This window comes from Pogona vitticeps, chromosome 3 (assembly GCF_051106095.1).
Source record: "Pogona vitticeps strain Pit_001003342236 chromosome 3, PviZW2.1, whole genome shotgun sequence".
In the NCBI taxonomy this organism is placed as follows: Eukaryota; Metazoa; Chordata; class Lepidosauria; order Squamata; family Agamidae; genus Pogona; species Pogona vitticeps.
Window position 1 is genome coordinate 166,840,408 of NC_135785.1, and position 22,281 is coordinate 166,862,688.

At 40.4% G+C, this 22,281-nt stretch overlaps 1 protein-coding gene and 1 pseudogene across 1 annotated transcript; one reads left to right on the forward strand and one right to left on the reverse strand.

Annotated features, from left to right (window-relative positions):
- The first annotated feature begins 110 nt into the window (after positions 1-110).
- F7 (coagulation factor VII) lies at positions 111-19,544 on the forward strand. The gene is made up of 9 exons (XM_078391450.1): positions 111-218; positions 1,194-1,372; positions 3,135-3,295; positions 5,720-5,744; positions 5,849-5,962; positions 8,651-8,791; positions 11,955-12,061; positions 14,670-14,790; positions 18,890-19,544. The coding sequence occupies exons 2-9, from the start codon at positions 1,303-1,305 to the stop codon at positions 19,429-19,431; spliced, it is 1,281 nt and encodes a 426-aa protein (XP_078247576.1). The 5' UTR covers positions 111-218; positions 1,194-1,302; the 3' UTR covers positions 19,432-19,544.
- LOC140706232 (U2 spliceosomal RNA) lies at positions 3,928-4,048 on the reverse strand (annotated as a pseudogene).
- Positions 19,545-22,281: the final 2,737 nt, after the last annotated feature.

Sequence of the window (22,281 nt, forward strand, 5' to 3'; positions counted from 1 at the left end):
TTTTTTACACTGCACATGCCTCTACTGAAACTGATATGCTTCTTCCTGAGGGATGCCTCATTGGTTGAGAATCACCACCCTAAAGTATGGTAAAACACATATTCCAAACCACTTCTGCAAACGCACAGATTGTCTTTATGCATAGAATTCACACTGGAAGGAGACGCCCAGAAAGACAAGCTGCTGTTACAGAGATCTGAACAACTCTTTCTTCACTGGTACTGTCATGATGTTTCATCTGTTCTGTACTTTTTGTTTTCCATTGGATCTGTTTGTTCTGAAATATTGTTTGCAAGTTCCAGGAGGGGAAAGAAACAACCCCACAAATGTCTGTGTTACGTATTTGTACCGAAGAGGTGTCTACAATGAATCAGTTTTTTACTCTGCCTTCAGGATATGAATACATTTCAAATGTAATGAATAGATCTTTGTATTTGCTAGCTGAACGTGTATTAGCCCCTTTCCCCAATGTCTGAAGTAGGATTGTTGCAGACACTTTATTTCTTGATGATTTGATTTGATTTGATTTGATTTGATTTGATTTGATTTGATTTGATTTGATTTGATTTGATTTGATTTGATTTGATTTGATTTGCATGCTGCCCATCTGGCTACCAAGGCCACTCTGAATGATTCACAACAAAAAATAAGAACAATAATCAACAACAATAAATTAAATTAAATACACATTAAAATAATATGAAAAAAACCTAAAGTGTACTAAACATTGCAAACAGAGACATTATAAACTAAAATACAACACAGAAACAGTGACATTTAATAAAAACAGTCAAGATGGTGGGGTCGCCGGCTTAGGAATTGATAAGTCTCTGTGTCCTGTTGATGGGATATCGTGGACAGCCTACCTGAGCACATCCTTATCAATAGCAGCACCTCAGCTTTGGCACCCTAGTTAACATGGCACCCTAGTTAGCTTCCACCTTGTTATCCTTTCATCAGTAAGTAAAGGATCAAGTTAACCTATCTCTTTTTTTTTCTCAGATATTTTAAGTGGCCACTCTAGAGTGTTATGATTCATATCTTCCCAGTTTAGGTTGTTTTTACCTGGTCTTTTATTTAATATTTTACTGGGATCTGAACTCTGATTGGCCTTATTAAATTAAATACTCTGCTTTATTAGGCAGGCTATTAGGTGTGCTTTCTGTTAATGGCCTCGGTTCTTCCTCTTCTAGTATCTCTGCACCCCTCCTCCCACTGAAGCAACTGGAACAGGGAACTTTGGTCACATAGTTTGTGCTGAAATATCAGAACACGGTTTGGAAACAGCTTTTTGGTTTCATCATGGTTTCCCGTCACTTCAGCATTCTGTTTTTCTGCCTTTTGCTAATATACCCTTTTTCACTGGCTGCAGGTACGACTCATGAAATTGTCATAATGTATCTATTAATATATTACTATAATATATTTTAAATGGTTTTATTTTATTCTGGTTTCTTTTTTTAAAAACAAAACCTCTAGAGCAATTTCCAAGAATTCTTTTTGTATGATAAAAGGATTTGCTTACAGAAAGGAGTTAGAAAAGTCTATAGCTAAGGTTAATTGTACGCATTCTGCCGCCCCCCCCGCATCATTAATTGATCTGCTGTGAAATGTCAAACAATTAAATTGAAATAAGAATTAATCAGACAACTATTCATTGTTCCTCCCAGTTTTCTTCTTTTTGGTGCTGTGTTTTCAATTGATGCTGTAAGATAGTACTATGAAAGAACAAATCTAAACAATTATGTCCTATACATATGTGTTTGTTGTTATGTCCCATCACGCCACTGCTGATTTGTGAATGAGAAATCTCCAGATTGTCCTATCATTTCCTCAACAGCCCTACTCTGCTCTTGTAAACTCAAGACTGTGTCTTCCTATACATATTTGAATATAATTTGAATATTTCTGTTACTTCCACAGTTTAACTTTTACATTTCTTAGTATTTTCCCTTATGCTACTGAAAACTGCCCATTTGGGGACAAGATTTAAAGAACTCATTGAAAAAATGAAATGGTAGGCAACATGGGTGCACATATATGTAAAAGTGGTTCTTTCCATCTGGTAAATTAATAGTGGATAGGTTGGAAATTTTTCCCATGGATCAATAAATGATCCGTGTGTCTGTTTATTCCATTGTTCAGTCATAACATTTATCTCATATTAATTTATATGGTAGTTGTAATCCTCTTACTGTTTTTAAGTCTTAAATGTTATTCTCTGTTGAGAAGATAGAAAATTACCCACACAAAACAAATCAAAACAAAACAAAACAACAATTATTTCATGCACTTTTTGTTGAATTTCAATTAGAATTTAGTTACTCACTTTAAATTATATTTGAATAAAGCAAGAATAATATTGACCTTATGGGACCAAACAGCTGTGCTTAGTGTTCCAAAATTTATACTCTTCGTCAGGCATATGTGTTAAAAGTGAGTGGGATAGATTTTTGGAAATATAAGGTTCATGTAAGCATTTTCCTGTTAGATGAAATTAGAAGGAGGTGAAAATAGATGAGGCTCTAATTAGAAATTAAATGAAACTCTATCTGCACCAGAAAGTAAGTACTCTAGGTAAACACCAATATGGAAAAGACAAACCTGAAATAAAATATTGAATGCTCACATGGAGCGTATTAACACACCTTTAAGTAGCAGTAGATCAGATATGAAGACATACTCAGTAAACCTGTAAATCCAGAGATGATATTTGAAGATGTGTTTCTTGAACAGTCGGCAGTGCTGCACTGTAAACTGCATTGAAATCTCTTGTAATAGTTGGAAGTCTGGAAAATATGTGGCATGGAATGGGGGAAAGTATGGTGCTAAAAGAAATTTCAACAAGAGCTGCCATTTCTGCACTGGATATAATAGCTGTTAACAAACTGGATATAACAAACTGTTAACAAACTCTCTCTCTCTCTCTCTCTCTCTCTCTCTCTCTCTCTCTCTCTCTCACACACACACACACACACACACACACACACACACACACACACACACACACACACAGACAGAGAGAGAGAGAGAGAGAGTAAATAAGGTAATATAAGCAATATTTTCTTCATTTGTGTTCTGGATTCTGTTTGAAAAATACAGCCAGCCAATAAATGCAGTTGTTTTTTTCGAAGTCTTCATAAGGCAAGAGGAAGCAAGTAATGTGCTACAAAGGAAAAAGAGAGCCAATTCTTTCTTTGAAGAAATTAAGTCAGGGTCGTTGGAGCGTGAGTGTCTAGAAGAGAAGTGTTCATTTGAAGAAGCAAGAGAAATCTTCAAAGATAAGAAAAGAACTGTAAGTAAGCTGAAGTGGTAGAATAATTGCCACCCACTGAATCGTGGTGTTCGGTTTTTACTTGTCTCTTTCCATTCCAAAGAGGGTTGCCCAGTTCTGTGCTGGGTACGAGTATAATAGCTGGTAACAAATCGGATGTAAGTCAGCTCCATGGCAATGTGGCTCATAACACCCCGTCAGACACAGTAATGGGACAATGGTACTACTTGCTAGTCTATTGTGGTACATGAGTCAGAGATGAGAGTTCAAGAAAAATGTTAATGTGTTAAAACTAAGAACAAAAAGGCAGGAGCTGTTAATCAGTGAAATAGTCAAACTGTTCACATGGTCTATCACTAAATAAACAAAAGGCTTGTGTTCCCTCCTATTTCTCTTGTTTACTCCCATCTCTCCCTTTAAAATCACCACAAAATTGTAATTAATTCCAAACCAGAAAACCATGATTCTGTAGAACCTCAAGATCATAAGGTTAGAACCAGTGAGCGACCAAACAGAACATCCTGCACTGGAGCAGGAAGTAAGAGTAGATGGCAGAAGTGACACCAACCAGGTGCCAAAAGATACTGTTTCTTCCTCCAGTCCTTTCAAAATACCCTTTATAAAAAATCATGCAGTATGATATGCCGCTACTCAAAGTTTATCTGCCTCTACTCAGGTGAAATCATACTGGTTTTTTTAATATAAAACCTAAACATATTGAACTGATAAAAACGGAATTTACACTTGATCTTAGCCAAAAGGCCAAGAAGTGATGGCGCCTGGACCAGCCCCATTAAATCACTGAGGATTTGGGAAGTCCGCAAAAGCACAGTTTCACACAAGTTCAAAAACCCCTGTCCACCACATCTGTAACACCAAATTCATAAGATGTGTCTGTCAGACTGCTCATTATGCCGTAGTTTAATGCAGTTTATATAGCTTCCTGCAGCAAAAAAATGCACTCTAAAAACAACTTAGGACTTTATGCTCTTAATTGGGTGGCAATTCCAAGCACTAATCTATTTTTCTGTTTATGTTCTAAACTATAACAATATATGTCAATGATACACATGAAGCCAGGCTCCAGCTGAAGGAGCAGGTGCCATATATGCACTTTGGGGGAAACAGAAGCCTTGGTAACCACCTGCAAGAAAAACACCTGGAATACTGGCAACCAGAAGTGGGGCTGTCCTTTTGACGTGCAGTGCATGGGTCTATATGGGCCATATAGGAAAATCATCTTTTTTGGTTGGACGTGCTCAAAGCTCAGAATGCTCTGTTAATTGCACTGGGGTTTTACGGCTCATAGGCTAGGGAGTTACCAGGCCCTCATTATTTCTTCTGCCTCATTCAAATGCAAGCCTTTGCTTAGGACTTTTTAGCCCCCATTAACCAATTGGCTTTTGCAGCTGGCTGTCCCATACAATAGGTGCTGATTCTGCATCTAATTCAAAAAAGAATTAAATACTGAATTTCTTGTGCCTTCTAATTTACATAACTTTGATTTTTTTTTAAAAAATGTTAAATTACTAAACTTATGAACAACTTATGAATTTGACAAACATGAAGTACAAATTTCCTCCAACTTTCTCAACATTCCAAAATAGGAAATGTCTGAGACAATAACCTAATTCAGATGCAATGCTGAACAATGCCTTTGGGTTTGTATCACTCCCTCTCCCTCTGCACCTTCTAGACTTCCATTTTGGTGCCAAATCATAGCTTACCATCACATTAGGATATGTAATTTATGATTAATACTTTCCCTCTCATTAGAGATGTTGGCAAGTCCTGGGGCCTGAGTCCAAACACACACACACACCCTCCATAACAATCCCTAAATCCCAGAACCCCGTCTAAAGCTCATAGTATCCACACAACATGCAACACAACAGATTCAAACTTTCGGGCCCGAGTCCTAAGCCTTGAGTTTGAATCTCAAGTCATTGGCCCACCCCTCAATGTAGCTGATAGCCCAGTGCACCCACATAGACAGCAGGATGGCTCTGGGAAGGGAAGTAGGCCTCCTACCTCCACCCACACATGCACTGGCCTAGCATAGGGACTCAACAACATGACTCAGATAAATGGGTCCAAGTCACAAGTCAAGTCCTGAGCCCCCTCCCCCAAACCCCCAGAGTCAAGTCCCAAGTTGCCGGTGTACCGATATTGGTTTGTATTTTCTTTTAAAAAGGAAAAAAAAACTATGTTTCTAGTTCAATTTCCAGAAGGTACATTCCCCTAAAATGTCTTGAGCTGCAATTCTATCTGCTCCAACAAGGATTCTCAGGAACACGCGTAGCGGTTGAAGTCAAAAATGCCATAAAGACATCATGCTGGGAATGACTACTTGTAGGTGCTAATTTTAACTGCGTCAAGGATGGCTGTTCATGTTTACATGTTTTATTTCTTCTTTTCCCCCTATCCCTGTCCCTTTCTGCTCAGATGGAGTTCTGGACCTATTACATAGGTAAGCGGATTCATGTCAATACAACTCAGCAAACCTTATTAGGAAAAGGCTTTATTACATTTGTACTCACATTGCGTCTGTGTTGTTTGTTTGTTTTCCCCCAGATCCTAATCAGTGCGACTCCAACCCTTGCCAGAATGGGGGGACATGTATTGACGAGTATCAAAACTATATTTGCATTTGTCCTAGATACCATGAAGGCAGACACTGTGAAATAGGTGAACTGTTACAAATTTTAATAACATCATGGTTATATTAAATTTAGACTTTTGACTTATTTGGTGTCAGAGATTCTGATGAGTTTTTTAACATTACGGGTATCTTGGTTTAAGTATCTGAGGATTGTATACATGGATTGGGTTATAATCCCCATGTAAGAAGAAACATCCATGTAGTTTTAGAGATGGTCCTCAAGCACAACATACACAGTGTGTTATCATGCCCTGATCTGTGCATGGTACACGGACCTCCATTACTCTTCCCAATGCAGCAAACTCTGGACAGTGACCAATGCAGAACCAACAATAAACAGAGATATCACTGGGGAGTTTTTTGGGGGGAGGCATTCCGAGATTTGCAGAATTACATATTTATTCTTTTTCTAGGGAAAAAAACAATCCAATTGCAAATCTTATAGGTACCGCAAGATTTGAAATCGCTAGAAATTGGAAAAAAAGCCTAAGATCTCTCATTGCAAGCATTCACGAGTAAAATACAGCATACAATGCTGATGGAAAAAATGACTAATAAAGTTAGATTACATAGAGGAGAAATAAGCCACAGTAAATTCACTGAAAATTGGAAGCCATTATTAAAATATGCCGACAAAATAGACTTTGAGACATGTGGTTTGAAAAAAAAATCAGATTGTTGGTCGATATTTCTTTAAAAGGTGACGGGGAATGGTATAAATGTGATTTGGAGAATTGTGGGGAATAGCTTTGCATTTGTTATTTGTAATATAGTGGGTTGTCTTTTCATTCTTTAGAAATATAAATAAAATTAAATTAAAAAAGAGAAAAGAAAAGAACCAAGAGAATCACAAACAAGCCACTGAATACTGAGCATACTCAATGACCACAGAATGGCTATAGCAGAGGAAAGCCTGGAGAGATGGAGGAGTGGAACTCAGCTGATAGAGACACTGAACAGAAATGTTTAGCAAGTCCTGCTGGTCTTCCTTAGCAATATCTTATCCAGTTTTTCCATGCTAATTTCATCACGCATGTGAGAATACTGAGGCAGCCTTACAGCACAAATATCTTGCAAATGTCTCCTCATCTCTAACAATACAGTCAGTGAGTGACTCACACCACCTGTCTTTATAGCCCTTCAAGTAATGCAAGGCAAATAGATTTTATCATCACCTTTGCAACTTCCTATCCCTAAAAGCCTTCTCCATAGTTTTGGACACTGTGGTATCTTCAGTTGCCTGATTCACAGGAGACAATGTTGTCTCCTACACTACAAAATGACAGACATGCAAGCTTGTCACATTATTTATTAAGCGACATATGAGAAGCAAAACAGCGTATCAATGTTGCATTGTTCCTCCTCTCACATTTCTCAGGAGAGTCTCACCATCGCTCAACACACTGTCCTGAGACAATGAACTCCACAACACTTAATACTGCATAGTTGCAATAACAAAAGTCAAATGTCACCTTGTGCTTAATGAATGGTGAGTAGCAATATCTCCCCTTTCCTTCAGTTACTTACAGGGCCAAGTGAAAGTAATTATTTGGCCAGTTATACACGAGGAGGGGAGAGTTATTCAGTTGCAACTGCCATCAAAATCATACTCTTATGTAGGGCATAGTAAAAATGTTCCCATTGATGCCAGTGGGAGATTTCTTACTAACTCTTGCACCTCAACTAGGGAGGGAGGGTCATGACTCTGGAGGAGAGGAATACACATCCTCTCCCTGAGTCCTATAGGCCTGATAACAATTGACACTTCCCCAGTACTTTCTTGTAATTAAGTAAAAATCAAGAAGTAGCTGCATACTATTTAATAAGAGTAACATGTAGTTTGGCCTGAATGGTCCACTACTAAACACTTTTTAAGCAGGTGTTTTGGAGAGTCAGGTGCATTTCTTCAACGTCCATGATTCATTGGGCTGGCACACAGTTTGCCACTCCACCTCTCATATTCCTTTTTCAAAAGAAAGTTTATACTGCATGACTCAATCTTTGCCCCATAAATGTATTCAGACAACAAGACCTGGAAGTGTTAGTTAACATAGGCAAGAATCTATGATATTTCTCAGGATGTTGGGCAGTTATATTACAAAACCATCAGAAGCCCCAAGACTGAGAACTATTGCTGTACAAAGAGCCAACTGACGACACACAGTTATGTTTATCATAATACTATAAGAGGCTTTGGTGAAAAGTATAGGTCCGGTTAGAAAATGACTCTGAGCTTGCCTACCTCATCTCAAGCAGCACCTAAGATCAGAGCAACCAAATTCTATTACACTCATATCTGTTCAAGATAACTGTCCAACAACTACACACACACACACACACACACACACACACACACACACACACACACACACACACACACACACAGAGAGAGAGAGAGAGAGAGAGAGAGAGAGAGAGAGAATCTTCAGTCTTCCATGAATAATGTATTAAAAATAATGCCGTTTTAGAGCAAAAACAAAAATCAAAGCCTCAGAGCAAGCTAAAGCTGGGGTGATTTACATGATAATGCTAATTTAACAAATTAAATAAATTATTTTAAAATCTAATGTTCCAACCTCTGTTCCAAAGTCATGTTCTTTGTTGAACAGTGACGTTTTGTGCATCTGCACAGGGACAACCAATATTGCAAGCATGTGTACAAAATAACATGACGTTAATTTACTTTTTGTTTTAAAAAAATCTCTTATTTTTAGGTCCAGAAACCAAACTAAAGTGCTTTTATAAAAATGGCGAATGTGAACAGTACTGTGTAGACAGCCCAACTACATTACGCCAGTGCTCTTGTGCAGAGGGGTACAGGCTCGCAAGCGACGACGTGTCGTGCATCCCAGAAGGTAAGAACCAATGTATTCCAGGGAACATTCCCCTTCTCATAGATGCTAACAGACAGAAAGAAATAACAACAACAACAACAACAACAATAATAAACAACTTCCAATTAATTTCAAGTAAAATGAGCACATCACTAAACCAGTGTATTGCAAGGAACATTCTATTGTTTTTGGGTTAAATAATAAGCATAATAAATATAAAGAACATAAACATCATCATCATAATCTGTTAATTTTAACTCAATAAGATAGTAAGATAGTAAACTCTCCTCATTCATAGGAAAATAGCACTACTTGTTCAAAAATGCTTCACTGGGATATCTCTTTGTTATGTATCTGCTGCCTTTTTATCAGTTCCTCTACTGAAATACTGCTCATAGGGTTTTAAATAACAGTGCAGCAACCATTTGTCAGGATTTAACCTCTGGTTTGTGGGCTTTGTGGGACATGGTGGCGCTGTGGGCTAAACCGCAGAAGCCTGTGCTGCAGGGTCAGAAGACCAGCAGTCGTAAGATCGAATCCACGCAACGGAGTGAGCTCCCGTCGCCTGTCCCAGCTCCCGCCAACCTAGTGGTTCGAAAACATGCAAATGCGAGTAGATAAATAGGGACCACCTCGGTGGGAAGGTAAACAGCGTTCCGTGTCTAAATCACACTGGCCATGTTACCACGGAAAGATTGTCTTCGGACAAACGCTGGCTCTACGGCTTGGAAACGGGGATGAGCACCGCCCCCTAGAGTCGAACACGACTGGACAAAAATTGTCAAGAGGAACCTTTACCTTTTACCTTGTGGGCTTTGTATTGGAATGAATCTGACTAGTGCCAGATTCCTGGGTTCCTCAGTCTATCAGTATTTGTTCTTTTTTTCAGTGACTGGGTTTTAAACACAGCTCTTTCTTTGCCCTGGACTGAAACTTCTGCCTATAAAGAAAGTCATATATTGCTAAGCTATAGCCACTTTCTCTTTTTATTAGCCAGCACACCACCTTCAACTACTCCCCCATGTAGTTTAGAATCCATGTATAATTCTTATGCCCTCAAAACCTCCTGGCCTGCATGAAGCCACCCTGACTGGAGAGAGAGCTGGCCAAGCCACCACCAAGACCCACCTTTCTCTGGCCACTTCCTGGAGCTGAATAGCAGCACAATATTCATTGAATATTTATTTATTTATCTATCTATCTGTCTGTCTGTCTGTCTGTCTATTTATTTATTTATTTAAAAACGTGTACAACTAAAATTGTGCTGCTCAGATTCATGCAGTTCAAAGGAGGAGTGTGTTGCTCAACACCTCAACATGGGAGTAGAAATGCATACAGTGGTGCCTCGCATAGCGAGGTTAATCCGTTCCGGATTAACCTTCGCTATGCTGAAGCATCGCTGAATGTTTAATGCGTTCCAAATGGGCCAAATACTCACCGTTCAGCGAAGCTTCAGGATGGCCGGCAGCCATTTTCGCGCCCTCGCCTCGCTTAACGAGGGCGCGAAAACGCTGCACGCGGCCATTTTGGGCCATTTCCCGGCTTCCGGCGGCCATTTTGGCCGCCGAACAGCTGATCGTCGGGGTTCGTTTTGCGAAGATCGGTAAGCGAAACGCTTGCCGGTCTTCGCAAAGCGAATTTTTCCCCATTTAAAAAACGTTGAGCGATCGCATTAGCAATCCGAAAAAACGGATCGCTATGCGATTTCATTGTTATACGGTGCGCTCGTTAAGCAAGGCACCACTGTATCTTTTTTTGGAGTTCTAACGGTGTTTTTTTTAAAGGTTTTTTTTTACAACCTATTGACCCTTGATACCATTGTGGTGATGTTACGGAAAATGATTACTTTTCCTCTGTGGAAATAGATAAAATATTGTAGTTTCAGACTCTACACTTATTTCTTATAACATAAAGAACAGGTTTTGAGCTCAGCATTTATAGTTGTGACATGGAGGTAATAACAGTAAACAGCCTTGTCCATGGTCATTTTGACCGAAACATTATGAGAGGTTGCATGAGGTTTACATAACTTACTGTACTAAACAACAACATGCCAGAATGTATCTTAGGTGTGCAACTTGATGCAGGACCAGGTACATAATCAAGACACACCCAGCACCTTGTCCATTTACTGTAATTAAGCCTGGCAGGTTATACAAACCTTACATAAGCACTAATAGCATTCCAGCTATAGTCTCCCAGTTGCCCAGTCACTCCAAAAGTAAAAGAATCACTCCCAAAAGCCGTAAAAGTAAAAATATTTATTTATTTTACTAAATGTACTGCAAAATGTCATATGGCAACCCATGGCTTCACAGGTTAGGACTACCTAAGAAAGTTGTGGAAGAGTAAGATGCAAGATGTACTGTTATTTTTCAAAGGGCTGTTAAGCGTGTTTGAACAGTTCTGTTGGTGGAGGGTTAAAGAATATAGCTCTGGCGACCGCCCACATCACTCATTTCATTCATATTCATAGGCTGATTTGCATGAACCTATGAGAGGGCTGGAGAGGTGGAGTCAGCAGCTACATGAGGCTTGGAGGGAGGAGGAGTCAGATAGAGATTGGGATGAGATACAGATAGAGATAGAGCTGGTTAGTCAGAGAGAGGGGGAATGGATACTGAGATAGATAGGGTTAATCAGAGAGATAGAGATGATTAGGAGAATAGGTAGAGAAGGTGGCAATGATATCCCAAGAGAAAAGAAGTATGTACTGAGAGAACTGTTGATGAATTGCTTATGTATAATGTGTATCTGAGAAACATCGGTTATTATTCAATCTGCTTCACTTCAATAAATAAGTTCTGTTTCTGTTCACAAGACAAGTGTTCTGACATACGTCATTTAAATTGTGGATTGAAGCAATCCACTGGTGACAGCAAAGAAGAAAACGTGCGAGCCTTTGTGAGGGGCCACAAGGGCAAACGCCACAATAGTGAATCAACATTGGTGACTCAGAAGGAGGTTTTGCTTCTGTGCAGTTGCTTAATCAGAGAAGGCTGAAAAAATGGACTTTGAAAAATGATCATTATATTGTGCCCCAAAAAGCTCATCCATTTGTTTCAAAATATATTTTATTGCTGCTTTGGGATATAGTCCAAATTGTTATCAGTCTTGTATTGCATTTCCTTTATATCTGATTTGTATCATATTTCATACATAAACTGGCTACATTTTATTATAGTTGATTACCCTTGTGGGAAAATACCCATTTTGGCAAAAAAACAGCCGACCCGCCAGGGAAGGATTGTAGGTGGTTATACCTGTCCTCCAGGTGAATGCCCATGGCAAGTAAGTGCCTTTTCTTTTCTTTTCTTTTCTTGCTTTTGTCAATATAAATTCACAGAAGTAATATCAAAAAGATAAAAGAAAAATGTCCCGTGTCAAATACACACTTCAGTTTGCTATGAAAAGTGACTCCAAAATGTCTAAAGGCTACTTTTTATCCATGCAATAATTATTAAACAAATTAAGACTTCATGCTGTTTTCACAATAGAACTTAAAGGTTCCACATTTTTATTTCCTGTTTTGTTTTTCTACAAGTTTTTTATTAATTGGAAATACAGTCTATGTTGCCTAGAGACATTTGCACTTGGCAGTACTTCTGTGACTATATCCTTCCTGCCTTCAGCTAATGAAAACTTAGTTTCCCTGAACATTTAAGTATATTCAATTCATTTTGGAACACTCTCTGTACCTATTCGTCTTCAGTCTGTATCTTCCATTCAAAAAGGTTACAGAAGGTTCCCATTATGATTTAAAAATTGCTGCTTGTTATCTTTCAGTCAGGCAGCTGGTTAACCTGGGTATTCCCATCATTTTTTGGAAATCATCAGCCACTTCATTAATTAAAATATTTATCTTCTTTCCATTTCTTTACTGTCACTGTACTGGCAGCTGTTAGTAGATTCTGTACTGCCTCCTTGCCTTTGGATATAATTTTCCCGTTGACATAACCCAATGGAACAATGTAAGAGATCAAGATGGACCACTTCATCCCCCTCATGGGTGCTGAAGTGGTTATGCACTCTGGGGAATCCTCAGCTCTGGTTCCAATCTTTAGTTACCTGGCATGGGGAGGTAAAGGGGTGTGTTGGCTGGTAGGTGGGCCACCCAATGTAGGGATCCATTCCTCCCACTGCACCAAATTTATTCTATTGTAATCAGTCAAAGCTGTAACCTTTCATTTATGCACAATTTCCCCTTGAAATCCTTAAATATTAAGGATTGCATATTTATTGACAGATGGGAGGCACTGGACAGGTCCTCTTGCCTGGGTCTACAATATACTACTCTCGTTCCCAGGTAGCTATGCTATTTTTGCTGGGAAACCCACAAGCCAAGCAGGAAGTCAGCAGCACCCATTCATGTTTTACAGTAGCTGCATTCAAAAATTAACTGCTTGTGTTCTTGTAGCCATTATCCTCTTTCAAAGCTGTATACATTGGTAGCTATCACCAGGTCTTGTGGAGGCTAATTCCATAGTTTAATTATAACCACACTGGATTTGATTTGAAATTTGTATTACATTTGAAATCCCAGTCAGTGTTCACACGGGCTGTGGATTGGATCAGGAGTTTGCCCTTCATACTAGATGCAATGCAAGTCTCATTCTATCCCACAGCCCTCTTCTTTCCTTCTTTCCTCTGGTCCCACCTCTGCTGATCCTTCTTTCTTCTGGTCCCACCTCTGCCAATTCTTTTATGGTCTGCTGCGAAGCCACTTTCTCATTTAAAACTTCAGACTACTACACTTGTCAAAAACTTTTCTATGGAACAATAACATGAAAATATACTTAACAAAAATCTGAACAGTAATTTTGCAAAGTACATCAGAATTCACACATCAGAATTATTCTATAACAAGATCACTACCTTCCCCTTCCATCAGTTACTCCCCCCCTTACTCTCAAGAAATGCACGCAGGAATTATCTCTAGGCACATATGGATTTCAACTATTGCTATTAAAAACTTTTAAAGTTCACTTTCAGAAATGTCAATTAAGTGATTAACAGCACTAAGCTTTTGCTTCACAGCAAAAGGGCCTTTGAAGTTCACTGTGTTGAACAGGATTTAGGAGTAGCACTAGGTCCCCCATGATAAAATCATGGTGCTTTGCTTTTTCATGTCCCCTTGCCTTGGCCTGAACATTGCCAACCACCAACCTCATCAAAATGCCACATGCAGAAACACCCGCATCTTTACAGGAGTGTATCACCGCTAAACAAAAGGGGGAAAGTCCTTTAAAATCATTCTGGCTTGAGAAAATACAAGTGGTGGGGAACCATTTTGGAAGCAAAAAGGGTTGGCCCAATTCAAAGTGGCCTTTGTACTGTGTGGTCAATAAAAATACTTCAAATTCATCTGTTTTATAAGCAAAGCAAATCCCATGGTATTCAACCATGTAGTCACACTCAGTGTCAATTCTTGGTTCAAAGCCAGCCTTAAATTTCGTAGTTTGAGTATGCAACAAATTGACATCATAGTTCCTTTTACTGGTTCCTTTTCCACTGGCCATTCAGCCTCATTGGATGCTGAGGATCTAGCATCCTGATAGAAGGAGAACATTTTCTCTAGCTGCATCATCTACATCCTGCATAATATTATACATTTCTGCAATGCCCCCCTTCACTTTTTTTGGAGACTAAGAAGCTCCCCCTCCACTGAAACTTTTCTTCATCAGTAATGTTGCATCACACATCTTACAATATGTCTTAGAGGACCGTGTTGGTTTATTAATTAAAAATCACACACCACCCCAGATTACCTCAGTGTGAAAACTAGGTACAAAACACTTCACCATTTAATTCTACGAATGCATTAGATGGAGGTTATCTGCAGGCCTTTACTACTGTTAAGTAAATCGTACTCTTTGTGGTGATTTCTGCTATATTTTAGGCTCTTATAATAGATGGTACGAAGAAAAGATGTGGAGGTGTTCTGCTTGCTCCATCTTGGGTAGCTACCGCGGCCCACTGCTTAGACCTCGTACGCAAAAAGGCGCTCAGGATACGATTGGGTGAGTAGAGTCTGGCCCACTTTCTGAAACTCTGTGCAACTGAGCAAGAGAAAGAATCCTTGCTCTTCTGTGTTAAACCAACATAGGGCTCAACCCACATACTGTAGGTGGCCACATGTCACAAATAACCCTGGAAAAACTTTTTTTAAAGTTGAGATCATAGGCATTATTATGTCAAAACCACATTGTGAAAGACGTTTTTGTAGCTTCTGAGCATTTTCACATAGCTTAGCAGATTTTTCCGCCTGCTCAGTTAGAAACCCACTTCACAGATACTGTTCCCTGCAATGTAAATCCAGTTATGATAATCATGCCTAGCGGGTGAGTTCCTGCCATTATTGTGTATTGCTAACTTTAAAACTGGTCCATATCAGGAAAGTGTTCACTTTATATGATGGTTTGTCCATGGTGGTGATGTAATGATGAAAAGGAAATTAAACAGACCAGAAACGCTGATTCTTTTACTTTTTTTCTTTGTTTGGCTTGGAGAGAAAAATGTAAAGAAATTGTGCTGCCCCAATCCTACACTTAGAGGCAGCCTGTGTGGCCTTGGGCAAATTGCACAGTCCTAGGTTGCCCCCCTCCTTCATGGATTGCTGCCTTGTCGTGGCGAAGGGGCTTGAGTAACTCAGAGAAGCTATGGGCTATGCCGTGCAGGGACACCCAAGACGGACAGGACATAGTGGAGAGTTCCGACTAAACGCAATCCACCTGGAGTAGGAAATGGCAAGCCACTCCAGTATCTTTGCCAAGAATGCCCCATGATCAGAAACAAAAGGCTAAAAGATATGACGCTGGAAGATGGGCCCCTCAGGTCGGAAGGCGTCCAACATGCTACTGAGGAAGAGTGGAGGACAAGTACAAGTAGCTCCAGAGCTAATGAAGTGGTTGGGCCAAAGCCGAAAGGACACTCAGCTGTGGACGTGCCTGGAAGTGAAAGGAAAGTCCAATGCTGTAAAGAAAAATACTGCATAGGAACCTGGAATGTAAGATCTATGAACCTTGGGAAGCTGGAGGTGGTCAAACAGGAGATGGCAAGAATAAACATCGACATCCTGGGCATCAGTGAACTAAAATGGACAGGAATGGGCGAATTCAGCTCAGATGATTATCATATCTACTACTGTGGGCAAGAATCCCGTAGAAGGAATGGAGTAGCCCTCATAGTCAACAAAAGAGTGGGAAAAGCTGTAATGGGATACAATCTCAAAAATGATAGAATGATGTCAATACGAATCCAAGGCAGACCATTCAACATCACAATAATCCAAGTTTATGCACCAACCAGCATTGCTGAGGAGACTGAAATTGAACAATTCTATGAAGATTTACAACACCTTCTAGAACTGACACCAAAGAAAGATGTTCTTCTCATTCTAGGGGACTGGAATGCTAAAGTAGGGAGCCAAGAGATAAAAGGAACAACAGGGAAGTTTGGCCTTGGAGTTCAGAACGAAGCAGGACAAAGGCTAATAGAGTTTTGTCAAGAGAATAAGCTGGTCATCACAAACACTCTTTTCCAACAACACAAGAGGCGACTCTATACATGGAAATCACCAGATGGGCAATATCGAAATCAGATTGATTATATTCTCTGCAGCCAAAGATGGAGAAGCTCTATACAGTCAGCAAAAACAAGACCTGGAGCTGACTGCGGTTCTGATCATCAGCTTCTCATAGCAAAATTCAAGCTTAGACTGAAGAGTAGGAAAAACCACCGGGCCACTCAGGTATAATCTAAACCAAATCCCTTATGAATACACAGTGGAAGTAAAGAACAGATTTAAGGAACTAGATTTGGTGGACAGAGTGCCTGAAGAACTTTGGATAGAGGCTCGTAACATTGTCCAGGAGGCAGCAACGAAAACCATCCCAAAGAAAAGGAAATGCAAGAAAGCAAAGTGGCTGTCCAACGAGGCCTTAGAAATAGCAGAGAGGAGAAGGGAAGCAAAATGCAAGGGAGATAGAGAAAGTTACAGAAAATTGAATGCAGACTTCCAAAGAATAGCAAGGAGAGACAAGAGGGCCTTCTTAAATGAACAATGCAAAGAAATAGAGGAAGATAACAGAAAAGGAAAGACCAGAGATCTGTTCAGGAAAATTGGAGATATTAGAGGAACATTTTGCGCAAAGATGAACATGATAAAAGACAAAAATGGGAGGGACCTAACAGAAGCAGAAGACGTCAAGAAGAGGTGGCAAGAATACACAGAGGAATTATATCAGAAAGATGTGGATATCCCGTACAACCCAGACAATGTAGTTGCTGACCTTGAGCCAGACATCCTGGAGAGCGAAGTCAAGTGGGCCTTAGAAAGCCTGGCTAACAACAAGGCCAGTGGAGGTGATGGCATTCCAGTTGAACTATTTAAAATCTTGAAAGATGATGCTGTTAAGGTGCTACATTCAATATGCCAGCAAGTTTGGAAAACTCAACAGTGGCCAGAGGATTGGAAAAGATCAGTCTACATCCCAATCCCAAAGAAAGGCAGTGCCAAAGAATGCTCCAACTACCGTACAGTTGCACTCATTTCACACGCTAGCAAGGTTATGCTCAAAATCCTGCAAGGTAGGCTTCAGCAGTATGTGGACCGAGAACTCCCAGAAGTACAAGCTGGATTCCGAAGAGGCAGAGGAACTCGAGACCAAATTGCTAACTTGCGCTGGATTATGGAGAAAGCCAGAGAGTTCCAGAAAAATATCTACTTCTGCTTCATTGACTATGCGAAAGCCTTTGACTGTGTGGACCACAGCAAACTATGGCAAGTTCTTAAAGAAATGGGAGTGCCTGACCACCTTATCCATCTCCTGAGAAACCTATATGTGGGACAGGAAGCAACAGTTAGAACTGGTCATGGAACAACTGAGTGGTTCAAAATTGGGAAAGGAGTACGGCAAGGCTGTATATTGTCCCCCAGCTTATTTAACTTATATGCAGAATACATCATGCGGAAGGCTGGACTGGAAGAAACCGAAGCCGGAATTAAGATTGCCGGAAGAAATATCAACAACCTCCGATATGCAGATGATACCACTCTGATGGCAGAAAGTGAGGAGGAATTAAAGAACCTTGTAATGAGAGTGAAAGAGGAAAGTGCAAAAAACGGTCTGAAACTCAACATCAAAAAAACTAAGATCATGGCCACTGGTCCCATCACCTCCTGGGAAATAGAAGGGGAAGATATGGAGGCAGTGTCAAATTTTATCTTCCTGGGCTCCATGATCACTGCAGATGGAGACAGCAGCCCTGAAATTAAAAGACGCCTTCTTCTTGGGAGGAAAGCGATGACAAATCTTGACAGCATCTTGAAAAGCAGAGACATCACCTTGCCAACAAAAGTCCGAATAGTCAAAGCTATGGTTTTTCCTGTCGTGATGTATGGAAGTGAGAGCTGGACCATAAAGAAAGCAGACCGCCGAAGAATTGATGCCTTTGAATTGTGGTGCTGGAGGAGGCTCTTGAGAATCCCCTGGACTGCAAGGAGAACAAACCTATCAGTTCTAAAGGAAATCAACCCTGAGTGCTCCCTGGAAGGACAGATCCTGAAGCTGAGGCTCCAGTACTTTGGCCATCTCATGAGAAGAAAAGAGTCCTTGGAAAAAACCTTGATGTTAGGAAGGTGTGATGGCAAGAGGAGAAGGGGACGACCGAGGATGAGATGGCTGGACAGTGTCTGCGAAGCAACCAACATGAACCTGACACAACTCCGGGAGGCAGTAGAAGACAGGAGGGCCTGGCGTGCTCTGGTCCATGGGGTCACGAAGAGTCGGACACGACTAAACGACTAAACACACACACACAGGTTGCCCCCAGAAGAAGGGAATGGCAAACCACTCCTGAGCACTCTTGGTATGGAAAGGGTTGCCATAAGTTAGAATTGAGTCATAGTCAAAAAAAGTAACTTTTCCAAGCACTGCTGAGTGCTGCGGTGTTGAGGAATTTGATATTTATTTATTTATTTATTTATTTATTTATTTATTTATTTATTTATTTATTTATTTATTTATTTATTTATTTATTTATTTAATATCCCGCCTATCTAGTCGATTAAGACCACTCTAGGCGGCTCTTACTTTATAACTTTTATAACTTTTTCAGGTGAACACAGGATAAATCAGGAAGACGGAAGTGAACAGGAAAGGAGAGTAGCTGAAATGATAATCCATGAAAAATACTCTTCAAAGTCAGTTGACAATGACATTGCCCTGCTGAAATTAGCTTCACCTGTTAACTTCACAGACTACGTGGTGCCCATATGCTTGCCTCCACAACGGTTTGCTGCCAAAGTGCTGCACTATGTCGAATATTCCACAGTCAGTGGGTGGGGGCGCCTCTTAGAAGGTGGGGCGACTTCAACGACGCTCATGCATGTGCAGGTTCCTAGAATGCATAAAACAGAATGCGTTCGGCACACTAATTTCAACATTACGGACAACATGTTCTGTGCAGGATACCTCAACGGGACTAGAGACGCTTGTGAAGGTGACAGTGGTGGACCCCATGTCACAGAGTACAAGAACACCTGGTTTTTAACTGGTATTGTGAGTTGGGGTAAGGGGTGTGCAGCAATTGGGACATACGGTGTTTACACGAATGTGGTAAAATATATCCCATGGCTGAACAGCCACATGGATTCCTAACTCAGAATGTTTGTCTCTGTAGTGCTTCTCTTGTACTTCTGCCTGCCTGTCATTTTTGCCATCTCTGATCATCGCTCAGTTTCTATTTAAATTAAAGATATATATCAAATTAATACTTTAAATTTTTGTTCTTCATTAACACCAATATTATTTTAAACATTATGGCTGAGAGAAATGTCAGCTGCTTAATCATGGGGTTAATATTCCTTTAACCTTTTCTACAAGTGTATGGTGTCAATGTAAACAGAAAAATTAAGATTTCACTTTAGGGTTTCTTGTCCAAACATGTCTGTACCAAGGAGAGTGAACTGTTGTAAAAAATACATTCTTCCATGCTTGTCCTTGAACACTGAGGGTATGTGGGGTGGTGGTGCATGCTTTATATCTCCCACTAAATTTAGCACACCTTCTTCCCCATACCTCAGAGTCTTTGGAACTGTCAATTTCTCCCTGGTGCTTCTTTTGTTAGCCAGCCTTTCCTCTTTTCTTCCAGCGTTTCCAAATATAGATATGTATAGATAAGAGCTCAACACAAGGCTATGTGCTGTAACTGCTTTTGTTTCCTTTAACCAAAAAGCATGACGACTGATCCTTTTTGCTTTTCCAGGGAAAGGGGTGAGACTGGGCAGATCCTCCGACGCTTTTCTTTGCACTAAAAACAGAATAACTAAATTCCAAATCTTTCCATGATTAATATATTCAAGTCTAGTCAGTAATCTAGAGGTCCATGCCAACTAGATGTTAATATGGCAAATTCCATGCTTGTCGGAGGCATATGTGGGGAAGATGCAGAGGACTGAAAGAAAAGAAAAGAAAAGACATATGAGTGCTCCACCACCACTAGCACCACCTTTAGGTTAACATTCTTCTGGTTTTGATGCTTCTCTGGTGGAAATATGATTGAAATATAAACTGGAGGAAATTATAGCTCCAGAAAGGGTACAGAGGAAAACAAGCAAAATGATCAGATGGCAGAATAATCAGAAATACTGCTGGGGGAAGAGGGTGTTAGTTAAAAACAGCTAACTAAGGAAACCCAAGAGACTGGTTGGATCGTTCTGTGAGTTAGGTCTCTTGTTGCGGAGCCAAAGATTGGAAGTTCAGTCCCCCACTGTGCATCCTAGAAGGGCCAGCCTGTGTGGCCTTGAGCAAGCTGCACAGTCCCAGGGCGCCCCCCCCAAAGGAAGTGAATGGTAAGCCATGTCTGAGTACTCTTCACCTAAAAAAACCTGGAAAAGGGTCACCATAAGTCAGACCTGACTTGAAGGCACACAATTACCATTATTAAGGAAATTTATTGCGATAGAGTTTGTGAAATAGATTTATGTAATCATCACCATCATCTTAGCACTGCAAAGATGGAAGGAGCCCTATGAAGTTCAGTCCCCATCGAGGAGGCACAGTGGGGAATTGAATTCCCAGCCTCTGGCTCTGTATTCTGATGACTAAGCCACAGAGCTGACCAGCTTCTCCTGCTAGATCTCAGGGACATGAAATGAAATTGATTAATGATTATGGAATAAACCCCTCAGGATATGGTGGCCATTCACCAAACTGATGTTGCAGTCAGACAGCTGCAAAGGTGCACACCTAATTGCACTAGAAATGGTCCCTCTAACTAGAGCAGCCTCTCTTACGAGAGAGATCTTCCCATCCTGCCAGAGGATTGCTCAAGCCCATCCCTAAAATATATAGAAGCCTCACAGCTAGAACAAAAAGGTCCATCTTGGGCACAGACTGGGGTCTGGCTGCCGAGCATTTTCCCCCATGCACCATGCAATTGCTGGGAAACAGATTGCACCAGACTGCTCCACAAGGGGTCCAAACTGGGATCAGTTTCCTCGTGTGATCACACAGAATGGCAGTTGCCTTCGATAAGGAGACTCAGAGACAGAGCTGGTGCCTCAGTCATCCAGCTGCTCTACAGGCAGATATGTCAGTAATAGAGGCAGTTTTGAGGCCACTTTGCCCCATATTTCCAAGACATTATGCACATAATTGGCTGAAGAATGGCCAGGTTATGCAGGTGAGTGACAACAATGGCCATAACATCACTGCCATCACCACCCTCTTCCTTTCTTCCTTCAAGTGAGTGTTGTGCCATATGTAGAAGCATTTCTCTTCCTTCTTATATTGCCACAATTGTGTCACATAAATAATACAGTTTGCATAATCAGTTGTAGCTAACTGATGAAGTGTTACGTGGCATCTCATTTGCACAATTGGGCATATGACCAGCCACACAATCAAGACATGCCCCAGCACCTTGTCAATTATGTGCAATTAGCCACAGCAAGTTATGCAAACCTTTCTTAAATACAAAGAGGATTCTGACTATTAGGGGTGAGCCTTTGATGAAAGAAAGAACACAGAGAAGAGGCTCTCTTTTATGTTTTCATGTTTTTTGTGTTGATTATCAGATCACAGCCTCTAAAATACAAATAATGCATATTAGTGAAAAAAAGATTACATCACAGCTTCATATTAATTTTGTCTCTTCTTTTGTGTAACCTTTCTTTCACCCTTTATGTCACATCACTTCATAATTATTTCCTCCAATAGTATTGCTTTTCTTGGGTTTTATGGCAAAGACATGACACTAAGACCAATGAGGACTGTCAGCAGCCAGTCAGAATGTCTAGGGGCAGTAGGAATTTTGAATCCTTAGAAGGGCCTGGAACACAATGAAGAATGTTCTTTTTGCTTCAGTCATTCCTTGTGAGTAGGATTATAGTATATCGAGTTCTTAGAGCCCTCCATCACATGTTGCTGTCTCCCTGCATTCCTCTTGAATTCAAAGTTGTATTTTTCCCCTTAACTTGGGAAGGAACCCCCCCTCCCCCTATTTCT